This window comes from Lethenteron reissneri, chromosome 65 (genome assembly GCF_015708825.2).
Source record: "Lethenteron reissneri isolate LAM-NWPU_2019-01 chromosome 65, ASM1570882v1, whole genome shotgun sequence".
NCBI classification, from domain to species: domain Eukaryota; kingdom Metazoa; phylum Chordata; class Hyperoartia; order Petromyzontiformes; family Petromyzontidae; genus Lethenteron; species Lethenteron reissneri.
Window position 1 is genome coordinate 10,027,232 of NC_083843.1, and position 27,914 is coordinate 10,055,145.

At 50.5% G+C, this 27,914-nt stretch overlaps 1 protein-coding gene across 1 annotated transcript; it reads right to left on the reverse strand.

Annotated features, from left to right (window-relative positions):
* Positions 1–555: 555 nt before the first annotated feature.
* Positions 556–27,308, reverse strand: LOC133359550 (E3 ubiquitin-protein ligase TRIM11-like). Its single transcript, XM_061577989.1, has 6 exons — positions 26,483–27,308; positions 25,841–25,936; positions 21,747–21,980; positions 13,133–13,155; positions 12,660–12,763; positions 556–1,229 (listed from the first exon to the last, which is right to left on the reverse strand). Exons 1-6 carry the CDS (start codon positions 27,053–27,055, stop codon positions 679–681), a joined length of 1,581 nt encoding a protein of 526 aa, XP_061433973.1. The 5' UTR covers positions 27,056–27,308; the 3' UTR covers positions 556–678.
* Between the last annotated feature and the right edge of the window lie 606 nt (positions 27,309–27,914).

Sequence of the window (27,914 nt, forward strand, 5' to 3'; positions counted from 1 at the left end):
GACCGATTCCGATAAACGTCACTGGTGTTGGTGAACCGGTCATGGGCCTCCCCTGAAAAAAGAGTTCCTGGTACGGTGTGTAAACGTCACCACTGAGGAGACAAAGGCGGCCGGGCGTGGTGTTGGCCACCCACCCCCTAGTGTGCTGTGCCGGGCTTCATAGGGGCTGTCCATAAATGACGTCACGCGATTTTGGACGATTTTTGACCCCCCCCCCCCCCCCCACTTCGTCACACGGCGTCACAAAAGTCAGACCACCTCTCAAATATGACGTCACAAAGCTCTGCCCCCCCCCCCCCAAGAAAATAAAACATGCCTCAAATAGCTTTAAACTATTGTCATTGTAGTGCATATTTAATGTGGTGCTGCACTCTGATGTTGTAGGAGAAAACATGTATTAAAAAGTCTATTTAATTAAGTAGAACGTGTAGTCTATATTTATTTAAAGTTACTCATTTTGACGTGACATCATATTTCTCAAACCCCCCCCCCCCCCCATCGTCACAAATGTCGAACCCTCCCCCCAGGTGCGTGACGTCATTCATGGATGGCCCCATAGGTGCTCGCTGACAGCACTTGCCCCAACAGCCTGTGAAGGCTACACGGGGGATCTGTGTCTTTGTGTGCGTAAGTCTGTGCGTTGTGCCCGTTTCTCTGCGCTGCTCACACTCCGTGCTCTCAAGACGCACGACTCAGATCCAGAATCCTCACTGAGTCACCATCACCACCCCACACACTCAATGCGGGGTAGAGCGGTTGACTAAACGAGTGGTGGACGGAGTGCAGCAGCTCCATGGAGTCGGCGCGGTAAAACGACAGCAGCCCCGCCTCCCAGTGCAGGTGACACCCGACTCTCCGGGGAGGATCCCTCACCGGCACTGAGGTCCGTACACCACCATGAAGCACGAAGCAGCTGTTGGTATATTTACATAAAACCCAGGATGAGTCGTTGTGTCCCAGCCAGTACTGTTTACCACCCCCTTTCCGTGCCATCGTCCCGTACGCGACTCCAACCTCACAGCTCCCCGCCGCACCCCCCACGTCCACCTCCCAGTAGTGCTGACCCGACGAGAAGCTCTCGGAGCACAGGGCTTGTGGCAATTTATTAAAGCGGTGTGGGTGATAGGGGTGACCCTGGGAGACAGCGGTCCACGTCACCGTCCTGAGGTCCGAGGAAATCTGGAGGTTGTTGTTGGCCGAGATTGGGTCCAGAGTCGGTGAGAGTCCATCTGCAGTAACGATAATCACAGTCGCCGTGTAACAACAGCACCACTATAACAACAGCACTCGTGCACTAACACGCACGTACACTACAATAGAGCAATTCATAATGAGCATTGTTATACAACGTTGTAATGCGTAGCTATCGGTGTGATGACATGTAACAGCAGCTTTGTCAATCCACTGCTGGATGAGGGCCTCCATACACAGTGCGGGTCGCAGGGGATATTTGACCATACTTCACCACGCCGGTCACCGCGCGTTGGTGAAGGCAGGCGGCGCGGCTGGCGAGAGCATAGAAGTACAGTACAGCGGTGCGTTTGTCTGCCCCGCCATCTACATTTTTAAAAGTCGAGCTTCAGTTCAATATTCACTGTGTAATAGATGTAAAACATGTGATGATACCATCAAAATGTGAACTGCTCTATATATTCTAATGCAAGGCTGAAAACTTGAAATATATTAATTGCTTCCAACATGTATTTGTTAAAATGTTTTAATTGAAATAGAACGATCAAACATAGAGCAATTGTTACGTTTTTTCGGTAAAGTCACGTAGGTAAAATAATAATATAAAATAATAATAATAAAATAATAATAAAATAGTAATAATAATAAAATAAAATACTATTAAAATAATAATAGCGCCAAAATAATAATAAAATAATAGTAGTAAAATAAAAAATAATACAACAATAATAATAAAATAACAATAAATTAATATGGATAACGTAATAATAAAATACTAATAAGATATTTTTAATAATAAATAATACTAACAAAATAATAATAAAATAACATAGTATTAACTAAAAATGATAAAAATAATAATAAAATTAACTAATAATAATAAAATAAAATAATAGTAATATAATAATATAAAGTGATACAGCAAATTTAGCTGTGACGGTCCCACCTGAAGACGGAGACTTGTGTTGCCTCCGAAACGTCGTGATTTAATTGAGTTATTTTCATTTTGTATTATTTATTTATTTTTTCCTACGTGACTTTACCGAAACAACCTAAGAGTATGAATCCTTGCAGTCACGAAAGCTTCAAATCTAGAATTAATTGTTAAGTTAAATCAATAAAGTTCTAATAATAAAAAATAAAACAATTCCAATAAGAAAGCAAATAGGACTTTTCAAAACGCAAAAAATCGCAGCCTTTGCGATTTGCAAATCGCATTGTCTCAAATTGCGACTACGATTTGGAATCGATTCATCGTTCAGCCCCACTGTGCGGTAGTGCCCGTGGGAGGCAGTGGATCACAGCAGCAGCGGCAGCGTGGATATCAACACCGCCGCAGCGTCTCTGTGTGTGTACAACAAACACAAACATCTCCCGTGTGTCACCTTTCACAGGCTGTAGGGGCAAGTGGTGTTGGTGAGCACCTGTGAAGGCCGACACAGCACACGTGGTGGGTGTGATAGTGTAGTGATGTACACTCATGTGTGTGTGTGATAGTGTAGTGATGTACACTGGTGTGTGTGTGTGTGATAGTGTAGTGATGTACACTCGTGTGTGTGATAGTGTAGTGATGTACACTCGTGTGTGAGATAGTGTAGTGATGTACACTCTGTGTGTGTGATAGTGTAGTGATGTACACTCGTGTGTGTGATAGTGTAGTGATGTACACTCGTGTGTGTGTGTGATAGTGTAGTTATGTACACTTGTGTGTGATAGTGTAGTGATGTCCACTCGTGTGTGTGATAGTGTAGTGATGTAAACTCGTGTGTGTGTGATAGTGTAGTGATGTCCACTCGTGTGTGTGATAGTGTAATCATGTACACTCGTGTGTGTGTGTGTGATAGTGTAGTGATGTACACTGTGTGTGTGTGATAGTGTAGTGATGTACACTGTGTGTGTGTGATAGTGTAGTGATGTACACTCGTGTGTGTGTGTGTGATAGTGTAGTGATGTACACTCGTGTGTGTGTGTGATCGTGTAGTGATGTACACTCGTGTGTGTGATAGTGTAGTGATATACACTCGTGTGTGTGATAGTGTAGTGTCGTCACTATGTAGTGATTTACACTGTCAACCAGGGTGAAGCCCTTGGCTGGCTGGCTGTCTGATAAACCTCTGAATATTCACAAATAATTCTCAAGGTGTCTTTGATTCTGAGAGCTTTACACATTAACACTGAACCATAAGAATCCTAACTGTATCTAAATCTGTATCACGCTGCCTCAAGTACTAATTATGAATCCTCAGAATCTCAGCCATAGCGTCTCTGTGTAAAATACTCACAGAGACAGCATAGCAACAGCATCCTCATTCAACAATACAAAAGAGTAGTGTCAATAGAGCTCATGTGAAACTCCTTTGCACTCGTGTGTGTGCTGTATATTAATGTAGAGGTATTGTAATACAAGGGCTATCGTAATGTATGTGTATGTATGTGTAGTGGTGATAACTACTCGCTGTTCGCAAGCTGTGAGAGAGCAGATCATTAACAGGGTTTTCCCGCTCGTTAGAACGGTCAGGGTCAAATAGAGTAAGGTGGGATCCAAACGCCAGATTGGGAAAGACCAATCGGCAGGTTCCACAAGGTGGCCGGGGATTTGACAACCCGGCCACGAAATGGTATAAAAGCCAGAGCGCTGAGAAGCTCTGGGCCAGTTCTGCTACACGAAGACCCAAGTTGGCCGAAGACATCTAGGACCCTGGACCAAGCCCGACAGCCCTTATCAGGGCTAGGGCTCAGTGTAACCAGTGGTCGGGGAGAGATTAGGTCCTAGATAGCTAGGACCCTGTCTCCCAGCCTTCCCGCCCTTGTGAGGGCGAAGGCCCTGAGCGACCAGAGGTTGGGGACCCGCGGGCCAGCGGTGGGTCAGTGTGCCTCCCCTAGGTCCAGCCAGAGGACGCTGGGATAGCAGGGAGATTAGATATCCTGCAAGGTCCGGAGGCTGTACCTCCTTAGAATAGGAGGTAAGCGTGAGTGTGGAGCTGTACAAGGTCCGGAGGCTGTACCTCCTCAGGGTAACGGGTGAGGGGACCGTATACCCCTTTGTGTGATAGGGACTGTGTATTAAGACAATAAACAGTGTGTGTCATAAAGAAGTTTAGAAGTCCGTCCTTTACAACACTACATATACACAGTGATACAAATGGCCAGCACAGTGATAGCCCAGTCTGGCTCTGTGAGCCTCGGGTATTAACCTTGTACCCCAATGATCTTTACTGTGCGTTACAAGGGATAAAGCAGCTTCAAGCATTATGAATTAATAATCCGAATCTGTAGGCTGCCTTAGTTTGGTTATGAGCCTACAGCATTAACAATGAACCCTACGCATCACAATGGTGATGTGGTCTTTCTCGAGTCTGATGATGATATCCATTACAGGGAAGACTTATTGTCATATATTCATCTGCTACAATGGTTGTTTTGGCCAACAGCATCCTCACTGGATAATACATGCGTGTAATATCAATGGAGCTCATGTAATAGTGAAATACACTCGTGTGTGCTATATATTATTATCCAATGAATACATTACAGTCGTAATGTTTATCTTTGCACGTGCAGTGCGGTGATAGGCAATATTAACCAAGGTTATGCCTTAGTCTGGCTCTGTGAGGCTCAGCCATTAACTGGGGAAGCTAAGACTTGTAAAGGTAGATTTGAAGCTTTCGTGACTGCAGGGTTTCATATTCTTAGTTTTTTTCGGTAAAGTCACGTAGGTAAAACATTAAAATTAATAATAGTAAAATAAAATAAAAAATCACGACGTTTCGGAGGCAACACAAGCTTCCGTCTTCAGGTGGAACCGTCACAGCCACGACAGCTGTATCAAGTAAATGAGAGATTGCAGGAGCTACCACTCCGTTTATATAATGGTTCCAACCATTATATAAACGGAGTGGTAGCTCCTGAAATCTCTCATTTACTTGATAAAAAATCACGACGTTTCGGAGGCAACACAAGTTTCCGTCTTCAGGTGGAACCGTCACAGCCACGACAGCTGTATCAAGTAAATGAGAGATTGCAGGAGCTACCTCTGAAACGTCGTGATTTTTTATTTTATTTTCCTTTTATTAATTTTAATGTTTAACCTACGTGACTTTACCGAAAAAACCTAAGAATACTTGTAAAGGTGCCTTAGTTTGACTCTCTGTGCATCAAACTGTTAACATGAAGCCTAAGTCTTAGTGTGGATGTGTGATATTTGGGTATTAACAATCAATGATAAGATTCCTTGTTCTAAAATCTATAGTCTTTATCATTGAACCGTACAAATCCTACAGGCAGCCTTTGTGTCTGCAATGGTGAACTTTACAAGACGTACTAGGTACTCATTAAGGCTGAGTGGACCTAGGAGGGATCCAAAATTGGTTCTAAATCCACTCACCACTGATGTTAGCCATGAATAGCCTGTTGGTGATGATGTTTGTAGCTCAGTGCACAGTACATCCAATCTTCACTGGATATCCGTACTCACTCTCGCTCATCCATATGTAGTGACATAAGAAGGGAGGGGCTGCTGGGGGCTCTGGGTCCCTGGGAGGGCCAGGCGCTTAATCCCCTTGGCGCCAGGCGTGGGTTCTCAGGCGGGTCAGACGCTTAAGCCTCTTGGCGTCAGGCGTTGGGTTCCCAGGCGCTTAATCCTTTTTGCGCCGCCAACGAGGGGGGGCTGTGTGTGCTCTGTGGGATATCTGGGGGCGCACACGGCCCCACCCCTCGTTGGGCTAGGCATAAAAAGGGGAGCTCCCTAGACGATTGGGGCCAGTTGTAACTCAAGACCCAAGACCCACGACCAGCCATCCGAAGACACTGGGATATTGTGAAAGCCAGTGGTGGGACTCTGGAACTCCCGAATTCCAGAGCATAGCCAGAGTAGAGTATCTAGGCTGTGTACCTAGGCTGTGTACCTAGGCTGTAACAGAGTATCAGGACTGTTGGAGTGTTGTATTGTAATAAAGGAGTTACCTCTACAAGTGTCTCCGGAACCCGTTACATTTGGCGTCAGTCCTGACGGCGATGTTGAGGAACAAGCAGCGATGGGGCGGCCAACGCCGGCCGACAGCTGCACCGCCGGCTGAACAGCTGTCTGCTCCGCCGACCGTCCCCTCTCCAGCGTCGGGAGCAGCGATGGAGGAGGCGCTGCTTCGCCTCACTGAGCTGCTCCACGCCACCGCCTCCATCCTGGACGACATGCGTCGCTCACAGGCAGAGACAGGAGGGAGACAGGCGGCACAGCGGCCGCGCCATTCCGCCGGCTCCCACACAAAGATGGCAGCCGTTCCCGCCGCAAATACATCCGGGTGTGTCGTCACTTCTGCCGGGGGAGCAATAACCGCTGGGAGCGACGTCACTTCCGGGCCCAGCGTGGGCCAACCCGACGACGCCGCGTCATCAGCGCTGCGTCCCTCACCGCCGGGTGACAGCTGTTTGCAACCTAGCAACGCCGCGTCATCAGCGCTGCGACCTTCACTGCCGGACAACAGCTGGCTTCAACCTAGCATACCGCATCATCAGCGCTGCGACCGGACAGTGAGGGCGCCATTCTTACTGTAACCAGCGCCGGGGTCGGCACATCGACCAACACGCTGGTCGCCGCCTTTGCTGCTCTGGCCAAAGGTTGGAGGTCGGAAGACCAGGCCCCTGACATTTCATACACTTACGCGCTCCGGATTAATGATTTTTTTGTTGACATTCTCTTCGTTGTCGTCGGGGAGTCGTGACTGTTGTTGGGTAAACTGTGTGGAGCTTCGCTCGTGAGTGTTGTCAACGTGTGTGCGAAACTTTGCTTGTGATTGTTAACAATGTATGGTTTGTATTGAGCTTTGTTCATGATTGTTAATGTATAGCTTGTGCTGTCATTGTTAACGATGTATAGACTGTATGGGGCATTTATCTTTAGATGATGACATGCTGCCAAGGATTTGGAATTGTCAGGCTGGCTCTCAAATATCTTGGGGTGCAGATCCTGACCAGGATGGGCCAGCGGGTGTTGCGTGTCTAACACGAGAGTTGTGGTCCAGTCATGCTATGGCTGACGGCTTGACCCGACAGCCCGGAGATAGAGACACTCCGTGGCATGTCTAGCCTAGTGGGCTGTGTGCTCACATGGCTCGGAGGGTGTGGTCCCGTCATGCTATGGCTGACGGCTTGACCTGACAGCCCGGAGATAGAGACACTCCATGGCATGTCTAGCCTAGTGGGCTGTGTGCTCACATGGCTCGGAGAGTGTGTGGTCCCGTCATGCTATGGCTGACGGCTTGACCTGACAGCCCGGAGATTGAAACACTCCGTGGCATGTCTAGCCTAGTGGGCTGTGCGCTCACATGGCTCGGAGAGTGTGGTCCCGTCATGGAATCGCTGACGGCTTGACCTGACGGCCCGGAGGTTGAGACCCTCCGTGGTGTGTCTGGAGCAGTAGGCTTGCCCTGATGGCCCGGAGATTGAAACACTCCGAGGCGCGTTGAAACAGTGGGCTGGAGATTCTTGGTGTTCAGGTGTAGTTGTCCCGTTACGTTGGGACTGTTTCCCTCAGTTGTTAGGGTGCATGTTGTGCAGGCAGTGAACGATGGGTCGTCTCAGCTCGGTCGGTACAGCTATATGCTGCGATGCGAGTCTTGGAGAGAGATTGGGTCTCAGCTCGGTCGGTACAGCTATATGCTGCGATGCGAGTCTTGGAGAGAGATTGGATCTCAGCTCGGTCGGTACAGCTATATGCTGCGATGCGAGTCTTGGAGAGAGACGGGATTGAAGCCCCCCGATATGGCCGACGTGCGCGGTTTTAGGATGGAGACGCCACGTTGGAAAGGCGGTGGGTGCTAACGGTTGACATGTAATGTCAGTAGTGGTCCTCATTGAGGGCTGCTGGGACGCAAGCACGGGATGCCTTTTGGAGATACGGTTCGCACATGCGGCCACCATTTCTGGGCAGGAGCAGGCAGATTTATTTTGTTTGTGTCATGTAAATTTTATATGTATATTTTAAAATGTAGATACTGGAGCAACCCTGAAGTGCGACTTCTTTGCCCAGTACACGGGTCGGTCCTGAAGTACAACTTCTCGACCCGGGACGTAGACAGACGTCCAGATTAGTGTGTGTAGAGGGATGCTCGACATGTTGGTCTTCGCCTTCTCTCCACCTGACGGATGGGAGGCTGGCAGGGTGGTGTGGAACCCTGCGATCCATGCGGTGGTTGTGCATCCAACGCGTCAGAATCTGTATTTTTGTTGTTGTTAAATCCCCGTTTTCTATGCGGATCCCGAGGAGGGCTAGGTGTGCCATGGGTCGTTTGTTCACGTGTCATTGCTTCACCTTTTTGTTGATTGATGCTTGTATATAGTGTAGAGTTGTACCGGTTGGTTATGGTATTTATGGTTGCTTTCTTGTTCTCTTTTCTTTTCCTGTTGAGGCTCGCATATTTTTTTTCTCTCTCTCCCTTTCGTTAATTTAAACTTTCTAATTATTGACAGCTGGGACGGCTGGAGGCTACATAGAGGGGGGTAATGTAGTGACATAAGAAGGGAGGGGCTGCTGGGGGCTCTGGGTCCCTGGGAGGGCCAGGCGCTTAATCCCCTTGGCGCCAGGCGTGGGTTCTCAGGTGGGTCAGACGCTTAAGCCTCTTGGCGTCAGGCGTTGGGTTCCCAGGCGCTTAATCCTTTTTGCGCCGCCAACGAGGGGGGGCTGTGTGTGCTCTGTGGGATATCTGGGGGCGCACACGGCCCCACCCCTCGTTGGGCTAGGCATAAAAAGGGGAGCTCCCTAGACGATTGGGGCCAGTTGTAACTCAAGACCCAAGACCCACGACCAGCCATCCGAAGACCCTGGGATGTTGTGAGAGCCAGTGGTGGGACTCTGGAACTCCCGAGTTCCAGAGCATAGCCAGAGTAGAGTATCTAGGCTGTGTACCTAGGCTGTGTACCTAGGCTGTAACAGAGTATCAGGACTGTTGGAGTGTTGTATTGTAATAAAGGAGTTACCTCTACAAGTGTCTCCGGAACCCGTTACATTTGGCGTCAGAAGTGGCAATGGAGACAAGAAGTAAGCTACGTACCTTCAGTCCTGACGGCGATGTTGAGGAACAAGCAGCGATGGGGCGGCCAACGCCGGCCGACAGCGACGCTGCACCGCCGGCTGAACAGCTGTCTGCTCCGCCGACCGTCCCCTCTCCAGCGTCGGGAGCAGCGATAGAGGAGGCGCTGCTTCGCCTCACTGAGCTGCTCCACGCCACCGCCTCCATCCTGGACGACATGCGTCGCTCACAGGCAGAGACAGGAGGGAGAGAGGCGGCACAGCGGCCGCGCCATTCCGCCGGCTCCCACACAAAGATGGCAGCCGTTCCCGCCGCAAATACATCCGGGTGTGTCGTCACTTCTGCCGGGGGAGCAATAACCGCTGGGAGCGACGTCACTTCCGGGCCCAGCGTGGGCCAACCCGACGACGCCGCGTCATCAGCGCTGCGTCCCTCACCGCCGGGTGACAGCTGTTTGCAACCTAGCAACGCCGCGTCATCAGCGCTGCGACCTTCACTGCCGGACGACAGCTGGCTTCAACCTAGCATACCCCATCATCAGCGCTGCGACCGGACAGTGAGGGCGCCATTCTTACTGTAACCGGCGCCGGGGTCGGCACATCGACCGACACACGCTGGTCGCCGCCTTTGCTGCTTTGTCCAAAGGTTGGAGGTCGGAAGACCAGGCCCCTGACATTTTGTACACTTACGCGCTCCGGATTAATGAATTTTTTTGTTGACATTCTCTTCGTTGTCGTCGGGGAGTCGTGACTGTTGTTGGGTAAACTGTGTGGAGCTTCGCTCGTGTGTGTTGTCAATGTGTGTGCGAAACTTTGCTTGTGATTGTTAACAATGTATGGTTTGTATTGAGCTTTGTTCATGATTGTTAATGTATAGCTTGTGCTGTCATTGTTAACAATGTATAGACTGTATGGGGCATTTATCTTTAGATGATGACATGCTGCCAAGGATTTGGAATTGTCAGGCTGGCTCTCAAATATCTTGGGGTGCAGATCCTGACCAGGATGGGCCAGCGGGTGTTGCGTGTCTAACACGAGAGTTGTGGTCCCGTCATGCTATGGCTGACGGCTTGACCTGACTGCCCGGAGATAGAGACACTCCATGGCATGTCTAGCCTAGTGGGCTGTGTGCTCACATGGCACGGAGAGTGTGGTCCCGTCATGCTATGGCTGACGGCTTGACCTGACAGCCCGGAGATTGAAACACTCCGTGGCATGTCTAGCCTAGTGGGCTGTGCGCTCACATGGCTCGGAGAGTGTGGTCCCGTCATGGAATCGCTGACGGCTTGACCTGACGGCCCGGAGGTTGAGACCCTCCGTGGTGTGTCTGGAGCAGTAGGCTTGCCCTGATGGCCCGGAGATTGAAACACTCCGAGGCGCGTTGAAACAGTGGGCTGGAGATTCTTGGTGTTCAGGTGTAGTTGTCCCGTTACGTTGGGACTGTTTCCCTCAGTTGTTATGGTGCATGTTGTGCAGGGAGTGAACGATGGGTCGTCTCAGCTCGGTCGGTACAGCTATATGCTGCGATGCGAGTCTTGGAGAGAGATTGGGTCTCAGCTCGGTCGGTACAGCTATATGCTGCGATGCGAGTCTTGGAGAGAGATTGGGTCTCAGCTCGGTCGGAACAGCTATATGCTGCGATGCGAGTCTTGGAGAGAGATTGGATCTCAGCTCGGTCGGTACAGCTATATGCTGCGATGCGAGTCTTGGAGAGAGACGGGATTGAAGCCCCCCGATATGGCCGACGTGCGCGGTTTTAAGATGGAGACGCCACGTTGGAAAGGCGGGGGGTGCTAACGGTTGACATGTAATGTCAGTAGTGGTCCTCATTGAGGGCTGCTGGGACGCAAGCACGGGATGCCTTTTGGAGATGCGGTTCGCACGTGCGGCCACCATTTCTGGGCAGGAGCAGGCAGATTTATTTTGTTTGTGTCATGTAAATTTTATATGTATATTTTAAAATGTAGATACTGGAGCAACCCTGAAGTGCGACTTCTTTGCCCAGTACACGGGTCGGCCCTGAAGTATGACTTCTCGACCCGGGACGTAGACAGACGTCCAGATTAGTGTGTGTAGAGGGATGCTCGACATGTTGGTCTTCGCCTTCTCTCCACCTGACGGATGGGAGGCTGGCAGGGTGGTGTGGAACCCTGCGATCCATGCGGTGGTTGTGCATCCAACGCGTCAGAATCTGTATTTTTGTTGTTGTTAATTCCCCGTTTTCTATGCGGATCCCGAGGAGGGCTAGGTGTGCCATGGGTCGTTTGTTCACGTGTCATTGCTTCACCTTTTTGTTGATTGATGCTTGTATATAGTGTAGAGTTGTACAGGTTGGTTATGGTATTTATGGTTGCTTTCTTGTTCTCTTTTCTTTTCCTGTTGAGGCTCGCATATTTTTTTTTCTCTCTCTCCCTTTCGTTAATTTAAACTTTCTAATTATTGACAGCTGGGACGGCTGGAGGCTACATAGAGGAGGGTAATGTAGTGACATAAGAAGGGAGGGGCTGCTGGGGGCTCTGGGTCCCTGGGAGGGCCAGGCGCTTAATCCCCTTGGCGCCAGGCGTGGGTTCTCAGGCGGGTCAGACGCTTAAGCCTCTTGGCGTCAGGCGTTGGGTTCCCAGGCGCTTAATCCTTTTTGCGCCGCCAACGGGGGGGGGGGGGGGGGGGCTGTGTGTGCTCTGTGAGATATCTGGGGGCGCACACGGCCCCACCCCTCGTTGGGCTAGGCATAAACAGGGGAGCTCCCTAGACGATCGGGGCCAGTTGTAACTCAAGACCCAAGACCCACGACCAGCCATCTGAAGACCCTGGGATGTTGTGAGAGCCAGTGGTGGGACTCTGGAACTCCCGACTTGGCGACCTTGTGAGGGCGAGTTCCAGAGCATAGCCAGAGTAGAGTATCTGTGTACTTAGGCTGTGTACCTATGCTGTAACAGAGTATCAGGACTGTTGGAGTGTTGTATTGTAATAAAGGAGTTACCTCTACAAGTGTCTCCGGAACCCGTTACACATACACCCAGACACCTCCGATTAGCATGGTTGGTGTAAAAGAAGTTCAATGTAGATCTGTACACTTTTACAAAGACAAAGATACCCCCGTATATCCTCAGACGTTTGGGGCAAGTGCTGTTAGTAAGAACCTATGAAGGCCCGCATGGCACACGAGGGGGTCAGCACCACGTCAGGCCGCCTTTGTCTACCCAGAGGTGATGTTTACACACAATACCAGGTACTCATTTGAGGCTGCGTCGACCTCGGGGAGGCCCAGGACAGGTTCAGATGATCCATCACTGGTATTGTCCTTGAGCAGGAATCACACCCAGGACACCAGGTTCATAGCGCAGTGTGCTAACCACTGCACTACCGCTCCACAACATACTTGTACAAGCACAATTACACGCGCAATAACACACACGCACAGGTGGTAAGAGTCCGTGGAACTCACACATGAATGCCAGCAGGTTGACCCCAGCTCCCTGCAGGGCGCTGATCACGGCGATGTCTTTTTTGCTGAGAGATGAGTGTGGAGCTTCCTTCTTAGCGTCTCTCCTATGACACCAGAACCAGCAGTGACTCACACAGCCCGTGTCTTACACTGCATCAACACACAGCATCACCACTCACAGCACTATCACACATAGCCCCTGTCTTACACTGCATCATCACACACCGCATCACCACTCACAGCATCATCATCACACACAGCTTCATCGCTCACAATCATCACACATCGCATCATCACGTGCAGCATCATCACACACAGCCAGTGTCTTACAAAGCATCATCACACACAAAGTAACACAGCATCACAGATCGTGTTACACAGCATCATTACACTCATCATCATCGTCATGCAGCCCATGTCCCACACAAGGTGTCACCCCGTGTGTTAATCTGTGCAAGTTCCTGAGTCCATACCGGTTTGTCTCCTTCAGGTGAACCTGCAGGAGTCAGACACAGGGGGCGCGAATCAGTTTACCTCCAGCCACATTAACCACACGGTGATTGGTAGAGGCGATGAGCTGAGCTGCACTCAACCATTTGCTTATCCTAGTGTTGTTGGTTGTAATCAAGACAAAGCCGTGGACTCGTTTGGATTCGATGGTTCTCATCAGCAAGGTGTGGCCTCTCAAACCGTTGCCACGGGCAATAGGCGTACGTGTCACTCGACATTGAGTGGCAGTGATTGGAAATAATTTCCATTGCATCGTGTTACCTTTGTCAGAAGTTTAGAAGTTTGGGGAAATTTTTTGGGCCCAAAAACCTCAGAGAATCGCACTTTTGATACAATTTTGGGCCCAAAAGTCGGTAATGTACATACGTAACGTACCTACATATTGATTAACTATGAATAACCCAACTAATAATCGAGATCCATTGTCATGTATATGCATACATTAACTCACCTTTCCCACTCTGGGCTTCGCACCTGATTGGCTCAGGGTGATGACATCACATTTATTCCTCTAAGACCAAAACAGGAGAATTTATCCACAATTTTGACGGTCACCTGATGAGGCTGGTTGTAATTACTGGAAAAGGTTGTACTCCAATTGTAAATGTTATTTGTTTATTCTCCAACACAATGGTGTGCTGAACAAGTAACTTATTGGCATTTTATATTTACGTGACAAATCTAATTGTTGTATCGGGTGGTGGCGGGTTTAACGACACCTTTATATTTAAGCGATCTAATCCAAAAAAAAAACTTCTATCCAGGGTGAACACTTGTTGAAGCAGACAATCTTCGGATTGGTTTAAACTTTCCGAGACTGATCAAATAATAAATGCCTGTGGCTTTCGTGATGTTAAAAGCTCTTCTCTTTTCAGCATTACTCTTGGTTGATCGACATTTGGATACATGAATTAACTAAATCTAGCGGTAAGTAACTTAAATCTGTATATTACAGGACCATGTGGTTAGATGTTGTAGTGCCAACGTCTGTATAAATTACCAACCGTTTATTAACTCGAAGGATTTGTGTGTTAATAGTTTCGTAGATAGAAATATAATAATAAAAATAAAGTTAATGAAAATGTGGTGGTCAAGGTTGACACCAAGGTTGACACAGGTCACACAGGTCACACAAGCTAGGGGAGAGGTACGTACCGATCTGGACCGGCCCGGATTGACGGGGACGAGAGGTGGTTGGAACGGCTCTGAGGGGAGGGGGCTGGCGAGAGCCAGGGCCCGAGACACCCCCGCCCCTCAGAGAGAGGGGATATATAAGACGGCTCCCGAGAGAGCGGAGGGGTCGATCGGAGGAGAAGCTGAAGAAGGAGAGCCGGAGATCCTGGACCCCCAAGCCTCAAGGATGCCGCCCCGCTGGAACTGAGTGGGCTGAGTAGCTGTAGGCTAGGGAAGAGAGTAGCTGAGTAGCTGTAGGCTAGGGAAGAGAGTAACAGAGTAGCTGTAGGTTAGGGAAGGAGAGAAATGAGAATAGAGCCGGAGGCTGTACCTCCCTAGGTTGTGTGTGTGGGACTGTCTCCCCAGTGAGTCCTGAGGACTAGTGTTATCGGAATAAAAGCGTGTGGCCTCTACGAAGTGTCGGTCTCATTCAAGGATATTACATTTGGTGTTAGAAGCGGCCAAAGAACCTCGCCGACATGGAGACAAGGCAGAAAACGCTCACCAGGGGCCAGGAGAAGGACGTCGAGGGAGACGCTGAGCCGGAGGCGGGAGCGCCATTTCCGGGGGACGGGTCTGCGGGGGCAGGCTCGGGTTCTCCGGGGCCCTCCAGGAGTCCGCCGACGTCGGGATGGGCGTTCCAGTCAGCCCATGCCCGGCTGGCCGATCTCCTCCATGCCGCTGCCTCCATCCTCGACGAGCTCACGCTGGGGGGAGCGGGAGCGCCTGGTGGAGTACCAGGCCGAAGGATGGGACGGGTTCCCGCCGAGAAACGCGCCATTCCCGCGCAAAACTTTGACGTCACCTCCGGAGGGGGAGACGTCACTTCTGCTGGGGATGCGGCCGCCGGGGATGACGTCACTTCCGCCGGGGGGGTCACCGCTTCCGGAGGACATGACGTCAACCGCCCAGGAGGTCAGGGGGCAGAGGTGCCTCGCGTCACATCCGCCAGCTGCGGCCTTACACCGGGAGAAGCAGAGTTTTCGGGTAGGTGCCCGCCGATTCCGTCTGATATTCTGCCGCCGCAAGATGCTTCACATACTGCACTTGGGACGCTGCTGTCTTCGAGGGGGGACTACATCCCGGCGCTACAACAGCGCTTGCCTTCGCTTCAGGTTTTCACGGCAAAGGGGGGGGACTGGGCTGCTTTTTTACGCCGTTTCGTGGCAAATGCCGAGACGGCTGGGTGGTCTGCTGACATCGCTCTCCGAGCCCTGCCTTCCGCCTTGGACGACGTGGCCTTGGCCACGTTCCTCCTTATTCCACGGAGGCAACGCTCCACTTTGCAGGAGGCCCTCGATCGGATGGCCTTAGTGTATGGACCTCCATCCGAAACTAGACATCGTTTCGCCAGTCGGAGGAGGGAGGCGGACGAGACACCTCTTGCCTATCAGAGTGCACTGATGGCGTTGGCTCAAGCAGCCTATCCTCGAATGGACGATGTGGGCCTGGACTCCATCGTGCTTGAGAAGTTGCTGCTGCTGGCTCGGGAACTGAGGATTGCCATCCACGTCAAAGATGAAGCTAACCTTTCCTCGCTGGGGGCGGCACATTACCTGCACACAGAGTTGCTCCTCCAGCGGGATGGGCAGGTGGCTGCGTGCGCCGCTGCAAGAGTTGACGAGGTCCCTGATGCCCAGGCCTTCGCGTCACAGCGGGCCGCCAGTTGGAGGGGGGCCGACCGGCCTCGCCAAGGGGAAACCCGGGGGAGACACGGACCCCCGCGGGCGTTGGCTGGCGTCACGTGCTACAACTGTGGCCAGCTGGGTCACCTGGCATCGGGTTACCCTGCACCCCGGCGCCGGGCTTCGGGTCATCCACCATCGTCCGCCCGTCCGCCGGCCGCTCCACAAGACCCCCAGGCATGTCGCGACACCTCACGCACACGGTCCCTGCCCGCATCTCATACACCGCGATTCGGCGCGCCAGTAGATCGCGTTGCGTTGAGGGGTGGGGAGCGGAATGGGGCTGATGTTCGGGGGCCACTTCGCGTGGCTCAGTGGTCCGAGTTGGCCCACAGGGTGGTGGCCGCGGCGACGGGCTCGTCGGTTATTCTCGGGGATATTGAGGGAATTCAATTTCGATTGTTGGTCGATACGGGGGCTTCGGCTACTATAATCTCCGACCTCATATACAACGTGTTACCAAAGAGATGTCAGGCACTCACCCCGTTCTCCGTCCCTTGCTTTGCGGCAAATGGGGGTTTCCTGGGGATTATTGGCCAAATAACTGCCCAAATTTGTATTGGCGACATTAAATTATCTGGTCCCATTTTGGTTTCCGATGCCTTGGCCGTTCCCTGTCTGTTGGGTACGGATTTCTTGGGGAGGATGCCCATCAAAATTTTGATTGACAAAGGCTGCATCGAGCTTCCTTCGGGCCGCCGGATGGCGTTTCTGCCTTCACCAAACCGGCTGCGCACAGCTTGCACGACTGTTCCGGCTATGGCGTCTGAAACCGTGCGGATTCCGCCGGGTGCGCAGATGCTGATACCGCTTCAGTTGCGCAAACCACTGGAGGCAGACGCTACATCGGGGGTTTTGTTATCTCCTTCAAATACGACCGAGCGAGGGTTGGACCTGGTGGGTGCACAAACGCTTGTGCCTAGAGATGGACAGCCCTTCATTCAGGTGCTGAATGCGGGATTGCGGACGAAGGTCGTGCACCGAGGGGCTGTCATTGCACATGCGTCGCTGCCGCTGCACACTGACTCCGTTGCAGCTCATGTCGGTGAGGCGCCGGCGTCCGGGACGCAGGTGGGTGTCGATGAGGCATGGATGGATTCTCTCTGTTCAGGGGCTGAAAATCTTTCAGAGTCACAAAGATTCAAGCTGCGCATGTTGCTTCGTGATTTTCCCGATGTCTTTAGCAAACACAAATTCGATGTTGGGTGCACTAATCTATTGAAACACCACATTGATACGGGGGATTCTGCTCCCATTCGGCAAAATCCGTTCCGATTAAGTCCGGCAGAGAAGGAACATGTCCGGTTGGCAGTGAATGACATGCTTGCCGCAGACATTGTGGCTCCCTCCAACAGCCCATGGGGTGCGCCCATTGTGCTTGTTAAAAAACATGATGGCAGTTTGAGGTTTTGTGTGGATTTTCGGAAGCTTAACAAGGTTTCGCTGGCGGACGCGTATCCACTCCCTCGCATGGACGAGTCGCTCGATGCCTTGGCGGGGGCACGGTATTTTTCTACCTTGGACCTTTTGTCAGGGTTTTGGCAACTGCCCTTGGATGACGCTTCCAAACCTAAGACCGCGTTCCGTACGCCACAGGGCCTTTATCAGTTCAACCGGTTGCCCATGGGATTGCACTCAGCTCCAGCGACGTTCCAGAGATTGATGGAACTGGTCCTCGCTGGCCTGCAGTGGGACTCTTGTCTTATATATCTGGACGACGTGATTATTTTCAGCCGTACGTTTGAGGAACATCTGGACAGACTGCGGGCTGTATTTCTCAGAGTGCGATCGGCTAATCTTAAATTTAAGCCTCAGAAATGTTTCCTGTTGCGTGAATCGGTGCGGTACCTCGGCCACGTTGTCAGTTCTACGGGTATAGCCACCGATCCTGCTAAAACTGACTGTGTAAGGTCGTGGCCCACGCCCAAGTCGGTGGGGGAAGTCCGCAGCTTTATAGGCTTTGCGTCCTATTACCGCCGGTTTGTTGAGGGGTTTGCGACGATCGCCAAACCCCTTCATGCTCTGACGGCTAAGGGGGCTAAGTTCCATTGGGGGGATGAGGAAGACAGGGCGTTCAGGGCGCTTCGCGATGCCCTTGTCCGAGCTCCTCCCTTGTGCTATCCCGATTTCACGTTGCCCTTCATCCTGGACACTGATGCCAGCAATACCGGCATCGGCGCGGTGCTTTCGCAGGTTGTCAACGGGGTCGAACGGGTCGTTGCCTACGGCAGTAGGGTCCTGTCTCCGGCAGAGCAACGTTATTGCGTCACCCGCCGTGAACTGCTCGCTATTGTCGTGTTTGTTCAACAATATCGACCGTACCTGTACGGTAGGCATTTTACGGTTCGTTCCGATCACGCCGCGCTACAGTATGCGTTGAAGATAGACCAGCCGTCCGGCCAGCTGTCACGTTGGCTTGAGGTCCTACAGGACTACACGTTCACGGTGGTGTACCGGAAGGGGACACAACATTTGAACGCGGATGGCTTGTCACGCCTTCCTCCGGGTGATGGGTGCGCGTATTTTATGGGCTCGGGAAGATGCAAATCGGCCACGAGTTCCGCTCCGGCTTCTCCCTTGGCAGCGGCAGCAGGGGTGGTCGATGGGGAACCTGTCGCCGAGGGGGACTCGCAGGTGTTGGTCGCTCGCGACTCACTCCTCGATCTGCCTCTGGACGAATGGGGACGGTTCCAGATGGAAGACAATTCCCTCCTCAGGTTACGCCGTCGTGCGGAGAGAGGGGGAGATTGTCAGGAAAGGGTAGGTACTGTCAGGTTGCGGGAGGGTCTCCTCATGTCATGGGATGCCAGCTCGGGGCGTTACAGAATCGTCGTCCCCACCGCTCTGCGGGGCAGGGCCGTGTGGGCGGCGCACGAACGCGTCCTGCATTTAGGTATTCACAAAACGCTCGCTACACTGCAATTGGATTTTTTTTGGCCGGGAATGGCGCGCGATGTCGCCGACCTTTTGAATAGTTGCACACAGTGTGCGCGGCGGAAACACCCGGCTAGGGCGGCTTGCCCGCCCCTTCAATCCATTCAGGTGTCCCGGGTTAATGAGTTGGTGGCTCTTGACATTCTGGGTCCCTTCCCTGTCACCGCTCGGGGAAATAAGTACCTGCTGGTTGGGGTTGAATATTTCACCCGTTGGCCTATGGCCTGGCCCCTCCCCAACCAGTCGGCAGCAGCCATTGCGGAGGCGTTTCTCCAGGGCTACGTCCTGGATAAGGGTGCCCCGGAACGGCTGCTAACCGACCAGGGAAAGAACTTTTCGTCCAATCTTCTGCGGGAGGTTTGTGACCTTTTGTGCACACAGAAGGTCCGGACTTCCCCCTACCACCCGCAGACCGATGGTATGGTCGAACGTCTACACCGGACCATTACCTCTATGTTGTGTCATCAGGTAGACGACACACAGTTGGATTGGGACCTGAGGATTCCCGGAGTTCTGGCCGCATATAGGTTAGCGCCTCACGCGGCCACGGGCTATTCGCCCTTCTACTTAATGTACGGCAGGGAAGTCGACCCCCCCGTGGAGGTGCAATTGCGGGTCCAGCCTGCGGCTTCTCGCTCGAAACTGTCCGAACACGCTCAGTTCAATATTCGGAAGTTGGTCGAGGCGAGGGTGGCCGCGCAGGAAAATTCCAGGGCAAGGCAACGGGCCAATGAGCGTCTGTATGATCGCCGGGTTACGGTGTATAAATGGGCGGTAGGGGATAAGGCGTGGCTGCACTGCCCGCAGGTGCCGCTGTCGACGTCATCGAAATTGCTGCGGCCCTGGCGGGGGCCGGTCGACATTGTTCGGGTCGTTCGGGACCAGTGTGTTAGGGTCGCGTGCGGACGGCGTTCTTGGTACGTGCACCCCTCGCGCCTGAAGCCCTATGTCGCACCACGCACTCACACACCTTCATCTCGCAGGGGCCGGCCGCGTGACGTGTCCGGCAGGTTGGGGGAGGGGCCTCGTGACCCCCTTGTTGTTCCAAAACCCCCTGCCACTCTTTCGGATGCTGCAGGTGTGAGTCCACCTAGGGTGGTCTCGCCAGAGGAGCGGGAAGCGAGCCGGCCGCCTGTCCAGCAGGAAGACGGCTCGCGGGCTGTGTCCCCGGGGCCTCGAAACGTGCCGGACGCCCGTCATCTGGGCCCTCCTGACCCTCCGCAAGGAACGCTGGCTTCTGGCGATGGACCCGCCACACGGACTCGTTCGAAGGGTCTCAGGTTCTCCTGAGACCTGTCGCAGACACACTGCCTCCTCACGGGGCCTGGGTGTTCGAGTCACCTTGTTCGTTGGTGTGGTGTGTCCGCGGTGTTCTTGTGTACAGGGGGGTTGGGGTAATTTATCGGGGATGGTTGTGTTGTTGTTGTTGTTCTGTTGTTGTTATTGTTGTGTTGAGGCTCACGCATTGTTATTGTCATGTTCAGAATTCCTGGTTCGCGAGTTAGGGTTGGGATGTGGATAGTGATGCAGCCGGGACGGCTGCGTGCTGTATAGGGGGGGGTGATGTGGTGGTCAAGGTTGACACCAAGGTTGACACAGGTCACACAGGTCACACAAGCTAGGGGAGAGGTACGTACCGATCTGGACCGGCCCGGATTGACGGGGACGAGAGGTGGTTGGAACGGCTCTGAGGGGAGGGGGCTGGCGAGAGCCAGGGCCCGAGACACCCCCGCCCCTCAGAGAGAGGGGATATATAAGACGGCTCCCGAGAGAGCGGAGGGGTCGATCGGAGGAGAAGCTGAAGAAGGAGAGCCGGAGATCCTGGACCCCCAAGCCTCAAGGATGCCGCCCCGCTGGAACTGAGTGGGCTGAGTAGCTGTAGGCTAGGGAAGAGAGTAGCTGAGTAGCTGTAGGCTAGGGAAGAGAGTAACAGAGTAGCTGTAGGTTAGGGAAGGAGAGAAATGAGAATAGAGCCGGAGGCTGTACCTCCCTAGGTTGTGTGTGTGGGACTGTCTCCCCAGTGAGTCCTGAGGACTAGTGTTATCGGAATAAAAGCGTGTGGCCTCTACGAAGTGTCGGTCTCATTCAAGGATATTACAAAAATATAAAGAATAAAAATAAAATAATAATAAACAAAACACTTTATTTTTATATCTACGTGACTTTACCGACAGAACCACAGAATATGAATTCCTGCAGTCACGAAAGTTTAAAGTCAAAATGTTAATCGTTTATTCATTATTTGGAAATTCAGTAGTAAGTTATATTTACTAGAACATACATATTCGCGTTGGTGGACTTGTTTCAATAAAATATATGGCCGATAGATTGTATTGACAATGCAAGTTGCGTTATTATGTTCTTTGTGATACCTTGCATGTGCCGCCTTTCTAAATGTACGGGCAGTTTTCGACGTAAAACGCGAACTTAATCACGGAACAATGTTTTTTCAGTGGAGCGATCCTTCGCGAGATGTAATGAGTCAGCCTCGTGCTGGCAGTGAGTGTTTGTGCATGTGTGCACCTGCGCTCGTATGTGCGTGCGTGTACAAGTTAGTGTGGGGGGAGTGGTAGTGCACTGGTAAGCGCACTGCGTTACCAACCCGGCGATACGAGTTCGATTCCTGCTCACGACCAACACCAGTGACGATAATCTGAATGGGTCCTAGGCCTCCCCAAGGTCGACTCAGCCTGAAAGGAGTACCTGGTTTTGTGTGTAAACATCGCCACTGTGGAGGCAACAGTGGTCAATGGTGGCCAGGTGGGGTGATGCCTACTCACTCTACCTGCAGGAACGTGAGCGAGTCCCTCTCCTCCTGCAGAGCGCGCAGGCGCGTGGCTGCTGCCTGCAGTTCGTTGATCTCGTGCTCGTAATGAGCGATGTTCTCCTCGATCTGGGACAGCAACTCGAGCCCCTTCACGTCCACGCGATCCAAAGTTGCCCTCTCGTCCTCATCCAGCATCATCCTCATGCGGGTGAACTTGCCTGAGATGCGAGCCTTGGTCTGGACCATGCAATCCTGCAAGGGTGTACGATGGATGCTATTATTTCATATTCAATGCTATACATACCAAAGTCACATTTTTTCTGACTACTCAAAACCTAGTTTGCCTTTCCTCCACATTATGTCTCTGCACTCACATCTCAGTGAACAGGTCGATAACTGTTTAAGAATCTAGGACGTTCACATCTATAATATGGTTAGTAAGATAAAAAGCAAAATTGTATTCCTCTGCGGAAATAAACACATCATAAAGTGAAACATGAAATTGTAAATCGAAACAATTTTCCATACGGTCTCATTATATTACCTAAAATGCATTCCTAAAACAAATGTACCCACCCAAAACATACTAAAAATATATTTCAATACAACTGAGATATTTTATGCACAAATATGGAGAAAATTAACGACTAATAACTTACTAAAATGATCTGTTATTAAAACTACCTCACGGTATTGGAATGTCCATTCCTCTAAGCATAGGCTGGGCTCGCTCCCATCCCTCCATTGTTTCAAATCACTCCTAGCTCTGATATTTGATGGAGACCAATTATCTGCTTTTTTGGTTGTATTACTAATATTCTCCACAACATGGAGATGTGTGAATTGATGCCCTCTTTTACAGAAGGATTTGCATGACATTGGATACTTTGGATACTCGGAACATTATCGTGGTGGTGGGGTTTGTGTGTTCCAGTGACCCTCAGTGCTATGTCGCCTGGAGTCTTGTACTCCTGGTAGGATCTGCCTTTGTTAACAGGTATGGGCAGAGGTTCCAGACAAATAATGGTCCAAAAAAGTCATCCCTTCATGAATGGTTAAAACATACTAAAATCAGAGAACCTGACCCAGACAAGGTATACCATCACGGCTGCTGAAGTCACTCTGGCGGTCGAGGGCCTTCATAGCAGCAAAGCTACTAGAGTGTAAGAGGTTAACCCAGAGTTTTAAGCGCTGGACAGTGTAGGAGTGCCTTTTCAATGTTGCATGGAAGGTCGGTACAGTACCTCTGGATTGGGAAACTGGAGTCGTGGTGCCCATTTTAAAGGAAGGGAACTAGAGGGTTTGCTCCAACTACAGAGGGATCCCACTCCTCAGCGTCCCAGGTAAAGCCAGTGTTGGAGTGCTGGAGAAGAGTTTCTTGCTGGTTGGTTGATCATCAGATTCAGGAGGAACAATGCGGATTCCGTCAGGGTTGTGGAACAATGGACCAGCTCTTTTCCTTCTCACAGATATTTGAGGGGTCATTGGGGTATACTGCTCCAGTCTACCTTTGCTTTGTAGAATTGGAGAAAGCATATGACTGTGTTACCTCTAATATATTGTGGGAGGTGTTGCGGGAGAATGATGTACTGGTGCCGCTTTTGTGTGATATCCAGTCCCTTCTATTCCCAGAGTGAGAGCTGTGTACGTATTCTTGGTGTTAAATCAAGGTCATTCACTGTGGATGTTAAACTCTGCCAAGGGTGCGACTTGTCTCTACTCCTTTTTGTGATTTTCATGGACAGGATATCAATGAACAGTCGAGATATGGAGAGTATTCAGCACGGGGGCATGGAAGTTGCATCGCTGTTTTTAGCAGATGACATTGTCCTCTTTGCCTCGTCAGTTTGTGATCTCCAGCGTGCACTGGAACAGTTTGATGCTGAGTATGAAGTGGCTAGGATGAGGATCAGCACTTCCAAATCTGAAGTCATGGTTCACTCCCGGGAGATGTTGGATTGTTCTCTCCCTGTGAGAGGAGATAAGCTGTCCTTTGTGAAGAAGTTAAAGTAACTCGGGGTTTCTATCCCAAGTGATGGTAAGTGGGAGCAGGAGATTAGACGGTGGATCGGTGCGGCATCCGCAGTGTTGCAGGCACTGTACCGTTCCATGGTAGTGAAACGGGAGATGAGTTTACGAACAAAGCTCTTGCTTTACAGGTCAATCTACGTTCCCACCCTCACCTATTGCCATGAGCTTTGGGTGATGACCGAAAGGATGAGATCGCGGGTACAAGGGACCAAAATGAGGTTTCTCCGCAGGGTTGCCGGGCCCTTTCTCCGTCGGTGAGGAGTTCGGTAATCTGGGAAAGCCTCAGAGTGGGGCTGCTGCTCCTCCGGATCGAGAGGAGCCAGTTGAGGTGGTTTGGGCACCTGGTAAGGATGCCCCCCGGTAGACTCCCCCTGGAACTCTCCTGGGAATGTTTCACTGGTTGAGTACTCTTGGGTGACCCAGGACACGCTGGTGGGACTATGTCACTCGGCTGGCCTGGGAATGTCTGGGAATTCCCCAGAAAATGCTAGAGTCTGTCACCAGGGAAAGGGAGGTCTGGATCGCCCTACTCAACATTCTGCCGCTGCGACCTTCACCAGGACAAGTGGATTGAGAAACGAATGAATGAGCAAACTCATGCAAACAGGCTCCTAGCAATATCGTTTAAGATATATCAAAAGTAGATTCAAATACGTAATTATCTGAATCATTAAAATGTACTACATCAAAAGAGTTAATCACTAATGCATCATGATTTGTGTATATTCAAGTTAAAATGTTTTAAATAATAATTGGCTCTACGTTCAATCTTAATTTTGGAGCTTTCGTGACTGCTGGAATTATTCTTTGGTTCTTTCGGTTAAGTCACGTCTAAAGAAAAAATAATAAATTAAATAATAGCATATTACGACGTTTCGATTGCAACACAAGCAATCATCATCAGGCATAAAAGAAATAGCAACAAAAATCTAACTAGAAAACTATAGACAGACATACAAGCAGACAGACATCACAAGGACACACAGAGAGAGAACACATCGACACAAAGAGAGAGGTCGTTTCTGTGACGGTCCCTTAAATATAGAGAGGGGGGGCGGGGGCGGAGAGAGGGAGGGGACAGAGAAAAAATTAGCATATCAATGAGTGGACGACAACGTGATGCTGCAAGTAAGATGACGACGCGGCACGGCAACGCAAGCTTGAAAATCAGGAGAAAGACACACTAAATTTAAATAACCTAGTAAAATATCGAAATATAATGTAATGCAACACAGAGAGTTGGTCAACACACAATTAACGCATAGCCCGGTTGATTACGTATTTCAAAGATTGCTAAGTTAGAATTTAAGTGTGAAAATTTCAAAGAGAGGACCCAGGCAGAGAGAACAGACAGCGGTATATTTTTTATTTAAGGGACCGTCACAGAAACGACCTCTCTCTTTGTGCCGATGTGTTCTCTCTCTGTGTGTCCTTGTGATGTCTGTCTGCTTGTATGTCTGTCTATAGTTTTCTAGTTAGATTTTTGTTGCTTTTTCTTTTATGCCTGATGATGATTGCTTGTGTTGCAATCGAAACGTCGTAATATGCTATTATTTAATTTATTATTTTTTCTTTAGACGTGACTTAACCGAAAGAACCAAAGAATGGCTCTACGTTGTGCTGCTTTAGAGGTAGGTGCGTGTCATGAGAGCAAAAGTGTTTTCCAGAATTCCATTGCACTCTCTTTATAGCCGCATCTCTTGTGTTTAATCTAGCATTCAACAGCCGATTTCCTGTCGTATTTTATCGTCATCTTCACTCGTTTAACGTCTAATTTATAATTCAATACAATCGTTGCTCCATACTGCTTAATTTGATCTAATCCATTGCAAATCATTCGAGTTATCTTGCGACGTGCTTTGAAGTCTCACGGGAGATACACTTTTTGTGTAAAACGTTGCATTAACAAAAATTACGTTTCAATCACCCGTAACTATAATAATGCAATGTCCTGCACAGTTATAAACACACTGACTCAAGCCTAACAGAGTTCACTTGAATTTAAGGAGTTAACCTCAAGGGGAGAGTCACAGACTCCACTCAGGGTGGAGGTCACAGGGCCACAGAGGCCAGCGTGGTACCTGCACGTCCTTGTGAGTGGCCTTCATCTGTCCCACGGACGCCTCCGCCTTTTTCCTGTCCTCCTCCACTGCCCGCATCTCCTCAGCGACTCGACCCTGCAAGAGACGAAGTCATCAGATAGTTCTGAATTGCCCACCAAAAGCGCGGTGAGGAATTCAGCCTGGACTGACTGAAAAAGTCTAATAGGCAAGGGACCTGTGGACAGAGAATCAACCCACGGCGATGTTTGTTGTATGATATGTTTCTATTATACCCAGGTGACAGATTTTTATCAGCTCATGTAGAGGTATCAGAATCAGTATATGTATTTATATTGGAAGAATCTGCTATAAAGCTCTTTTTCACAAATATCCAGTAGTGGTGGGTAAGAACGTTACAACAACAAACTATACAAAAACCAGATAGTAGTGCAAAGTACAAGAAAGATAAACAAATCACCCAATAACATACAACTAAGCCATTCCCATCCTACCAGGCAAAGCCCACCGAGGCATCAATAATTTTTTATAGAAGCGACCTGGCCACAAATGATAACTCATCAAAGTGGTTTATCATGGGGAAATGTCGAGCTGCCTAATAATCTCATTGCATGTTTTTTTTCTGCACCTCAGTGGTTTTCGCTGTTGGCATGCGGGCCTCACCTTCCGTGTCTTATGCTCGTCCTCCAGCGTGTCGACATCATGCCCTCGATGTTCTCCAGTGAAAGCGCAGACTGTGCACACGAGGCTCACGTCTTGCTTGCAGTAGAATATGAGCTCCTGCTTGTGCCTCTTGCACTTGCGTTCTTCAGGGTTCACATCTGGTGAAACCAGGACGTGGTCCTTCAACTTCGCTCTCTCCAGGTGAGGCGCGAGGTGTTCCCTGCAGAAGGACATTTCACACTTGAGGCAGGTCTTCACTGCAAGCGTCTTGCCTTCTGGGCAGTGGTCACAGAAAACAACAACACCACCAGCAGCAGCAACCATGGTCTCAGTCACTCGCAGCTGCTCTATGAGGTTGGCGATCGTCACGTTCCTGGTCAGCTGGGGTCGTCGAGGGAAGGTCTTGCGGCACTGCGGACAGCAGTAGGAGTCTGCCTTCTTCCAGGCGTCCTCCAGGCACTGGAGGCAGAATGAGTGGCCGCAGCTCAGCGTCGAGGGGCAGTCAAACGTGTCCAGGCAGATGGAGCAGGTCAACTCTCGGTCCACGTTCTCGGACGGAGCTGCGCTCGCCATGACCCGAGGATGCACCCAGAATAGTTTCTCACTGTGGCTCAGAGAATATATTTAAACAAAACTATTTATCTTAATAATATCGTGAGATGTTGATGACCATTGACGAGGTGTGTTCTGTCCAGGAGACGCTGTGTGAGCAGCTCACACAGCGGAGACGAGCAAGGAAATTAACTTGACGTCACCTGCAGTGAAGTTATAAATATCTCGATACACGCCCTGGAATGTTCCACACGGCGGCTGGGCTCACCTGTGTAGACGTGGCGGTACAGTCACGCACTGTGTAATAGCTAAAACTGATTTTTGTGTTAAGTTGGTTGTCGTTCCCCTGCACTTCCAATTAGCACGGTTGGCTACGTACAGTGTGGAAGAAGTTCAACACACATACATAGCTTTGACCGGTCTCAAGTGATATAATATTTGTTCAAACAAAAGCCAGCAGCAGCAGCTCGGGGACACAGCGATAATGGTTTATCCCACAGGCTGATTGACCGGCTAGGTCAGCCTGTGTGCATTGCACAATGGAACCGCACCTTGTGCAAACATTCTGATGTAAAGGTGAACTTGTTTTTTTCCTTCTGTGTCTTTATCAGTTTTTTTTTGCAAAGCCTGTTTGTTTAAGCTTCACAGTCTGTAATCGTCTTCCACCTTTATCAGCTAATATTTTAACTACTGGCTTCATGCGTCCTCTGTACATTTGTCAAATATGTTTTAGTTTTTTTATACCTTCTACACCGTTTTATTCTGGGTGGACGGTGGTTGTGTGTGTGTTGAACTTCTTTCACACCGTACGTAGTCAACCATGCTAATCGGAGGTGTGTGGGTGAGTGAGTGGGTGAGTGTATGGGTGAGTGGTTTGGTG

What these genes read in the sequence shown, in the direction of transcription:
- LOC133359550 (XM_061577989.1), bottom strand. Translation starts at nt 27,055, where the DNA reads ATGGCGAGCGCAGCTCCGTCCGAGAACGTGGACCGAGAGTTGACCTGC. An exon ending in CCACTCACAAGGACGTGCAG is followed by an intron (nt 21,981 to 25,840) that starts GTACCACGCTGG and finishes ACACCCTTGCAG; the next exon opens with GATTGCATGGTCCAGACCAA. An exon ending in CACCTGAAGGAGACAAACCG is followed by an intron (nt 12,764 to 13,132) that starts GTATGGACTCAG and finishes CTGGTGTCATAG; the next exon opens with GAGAGACGCTAAGAAGGAAG.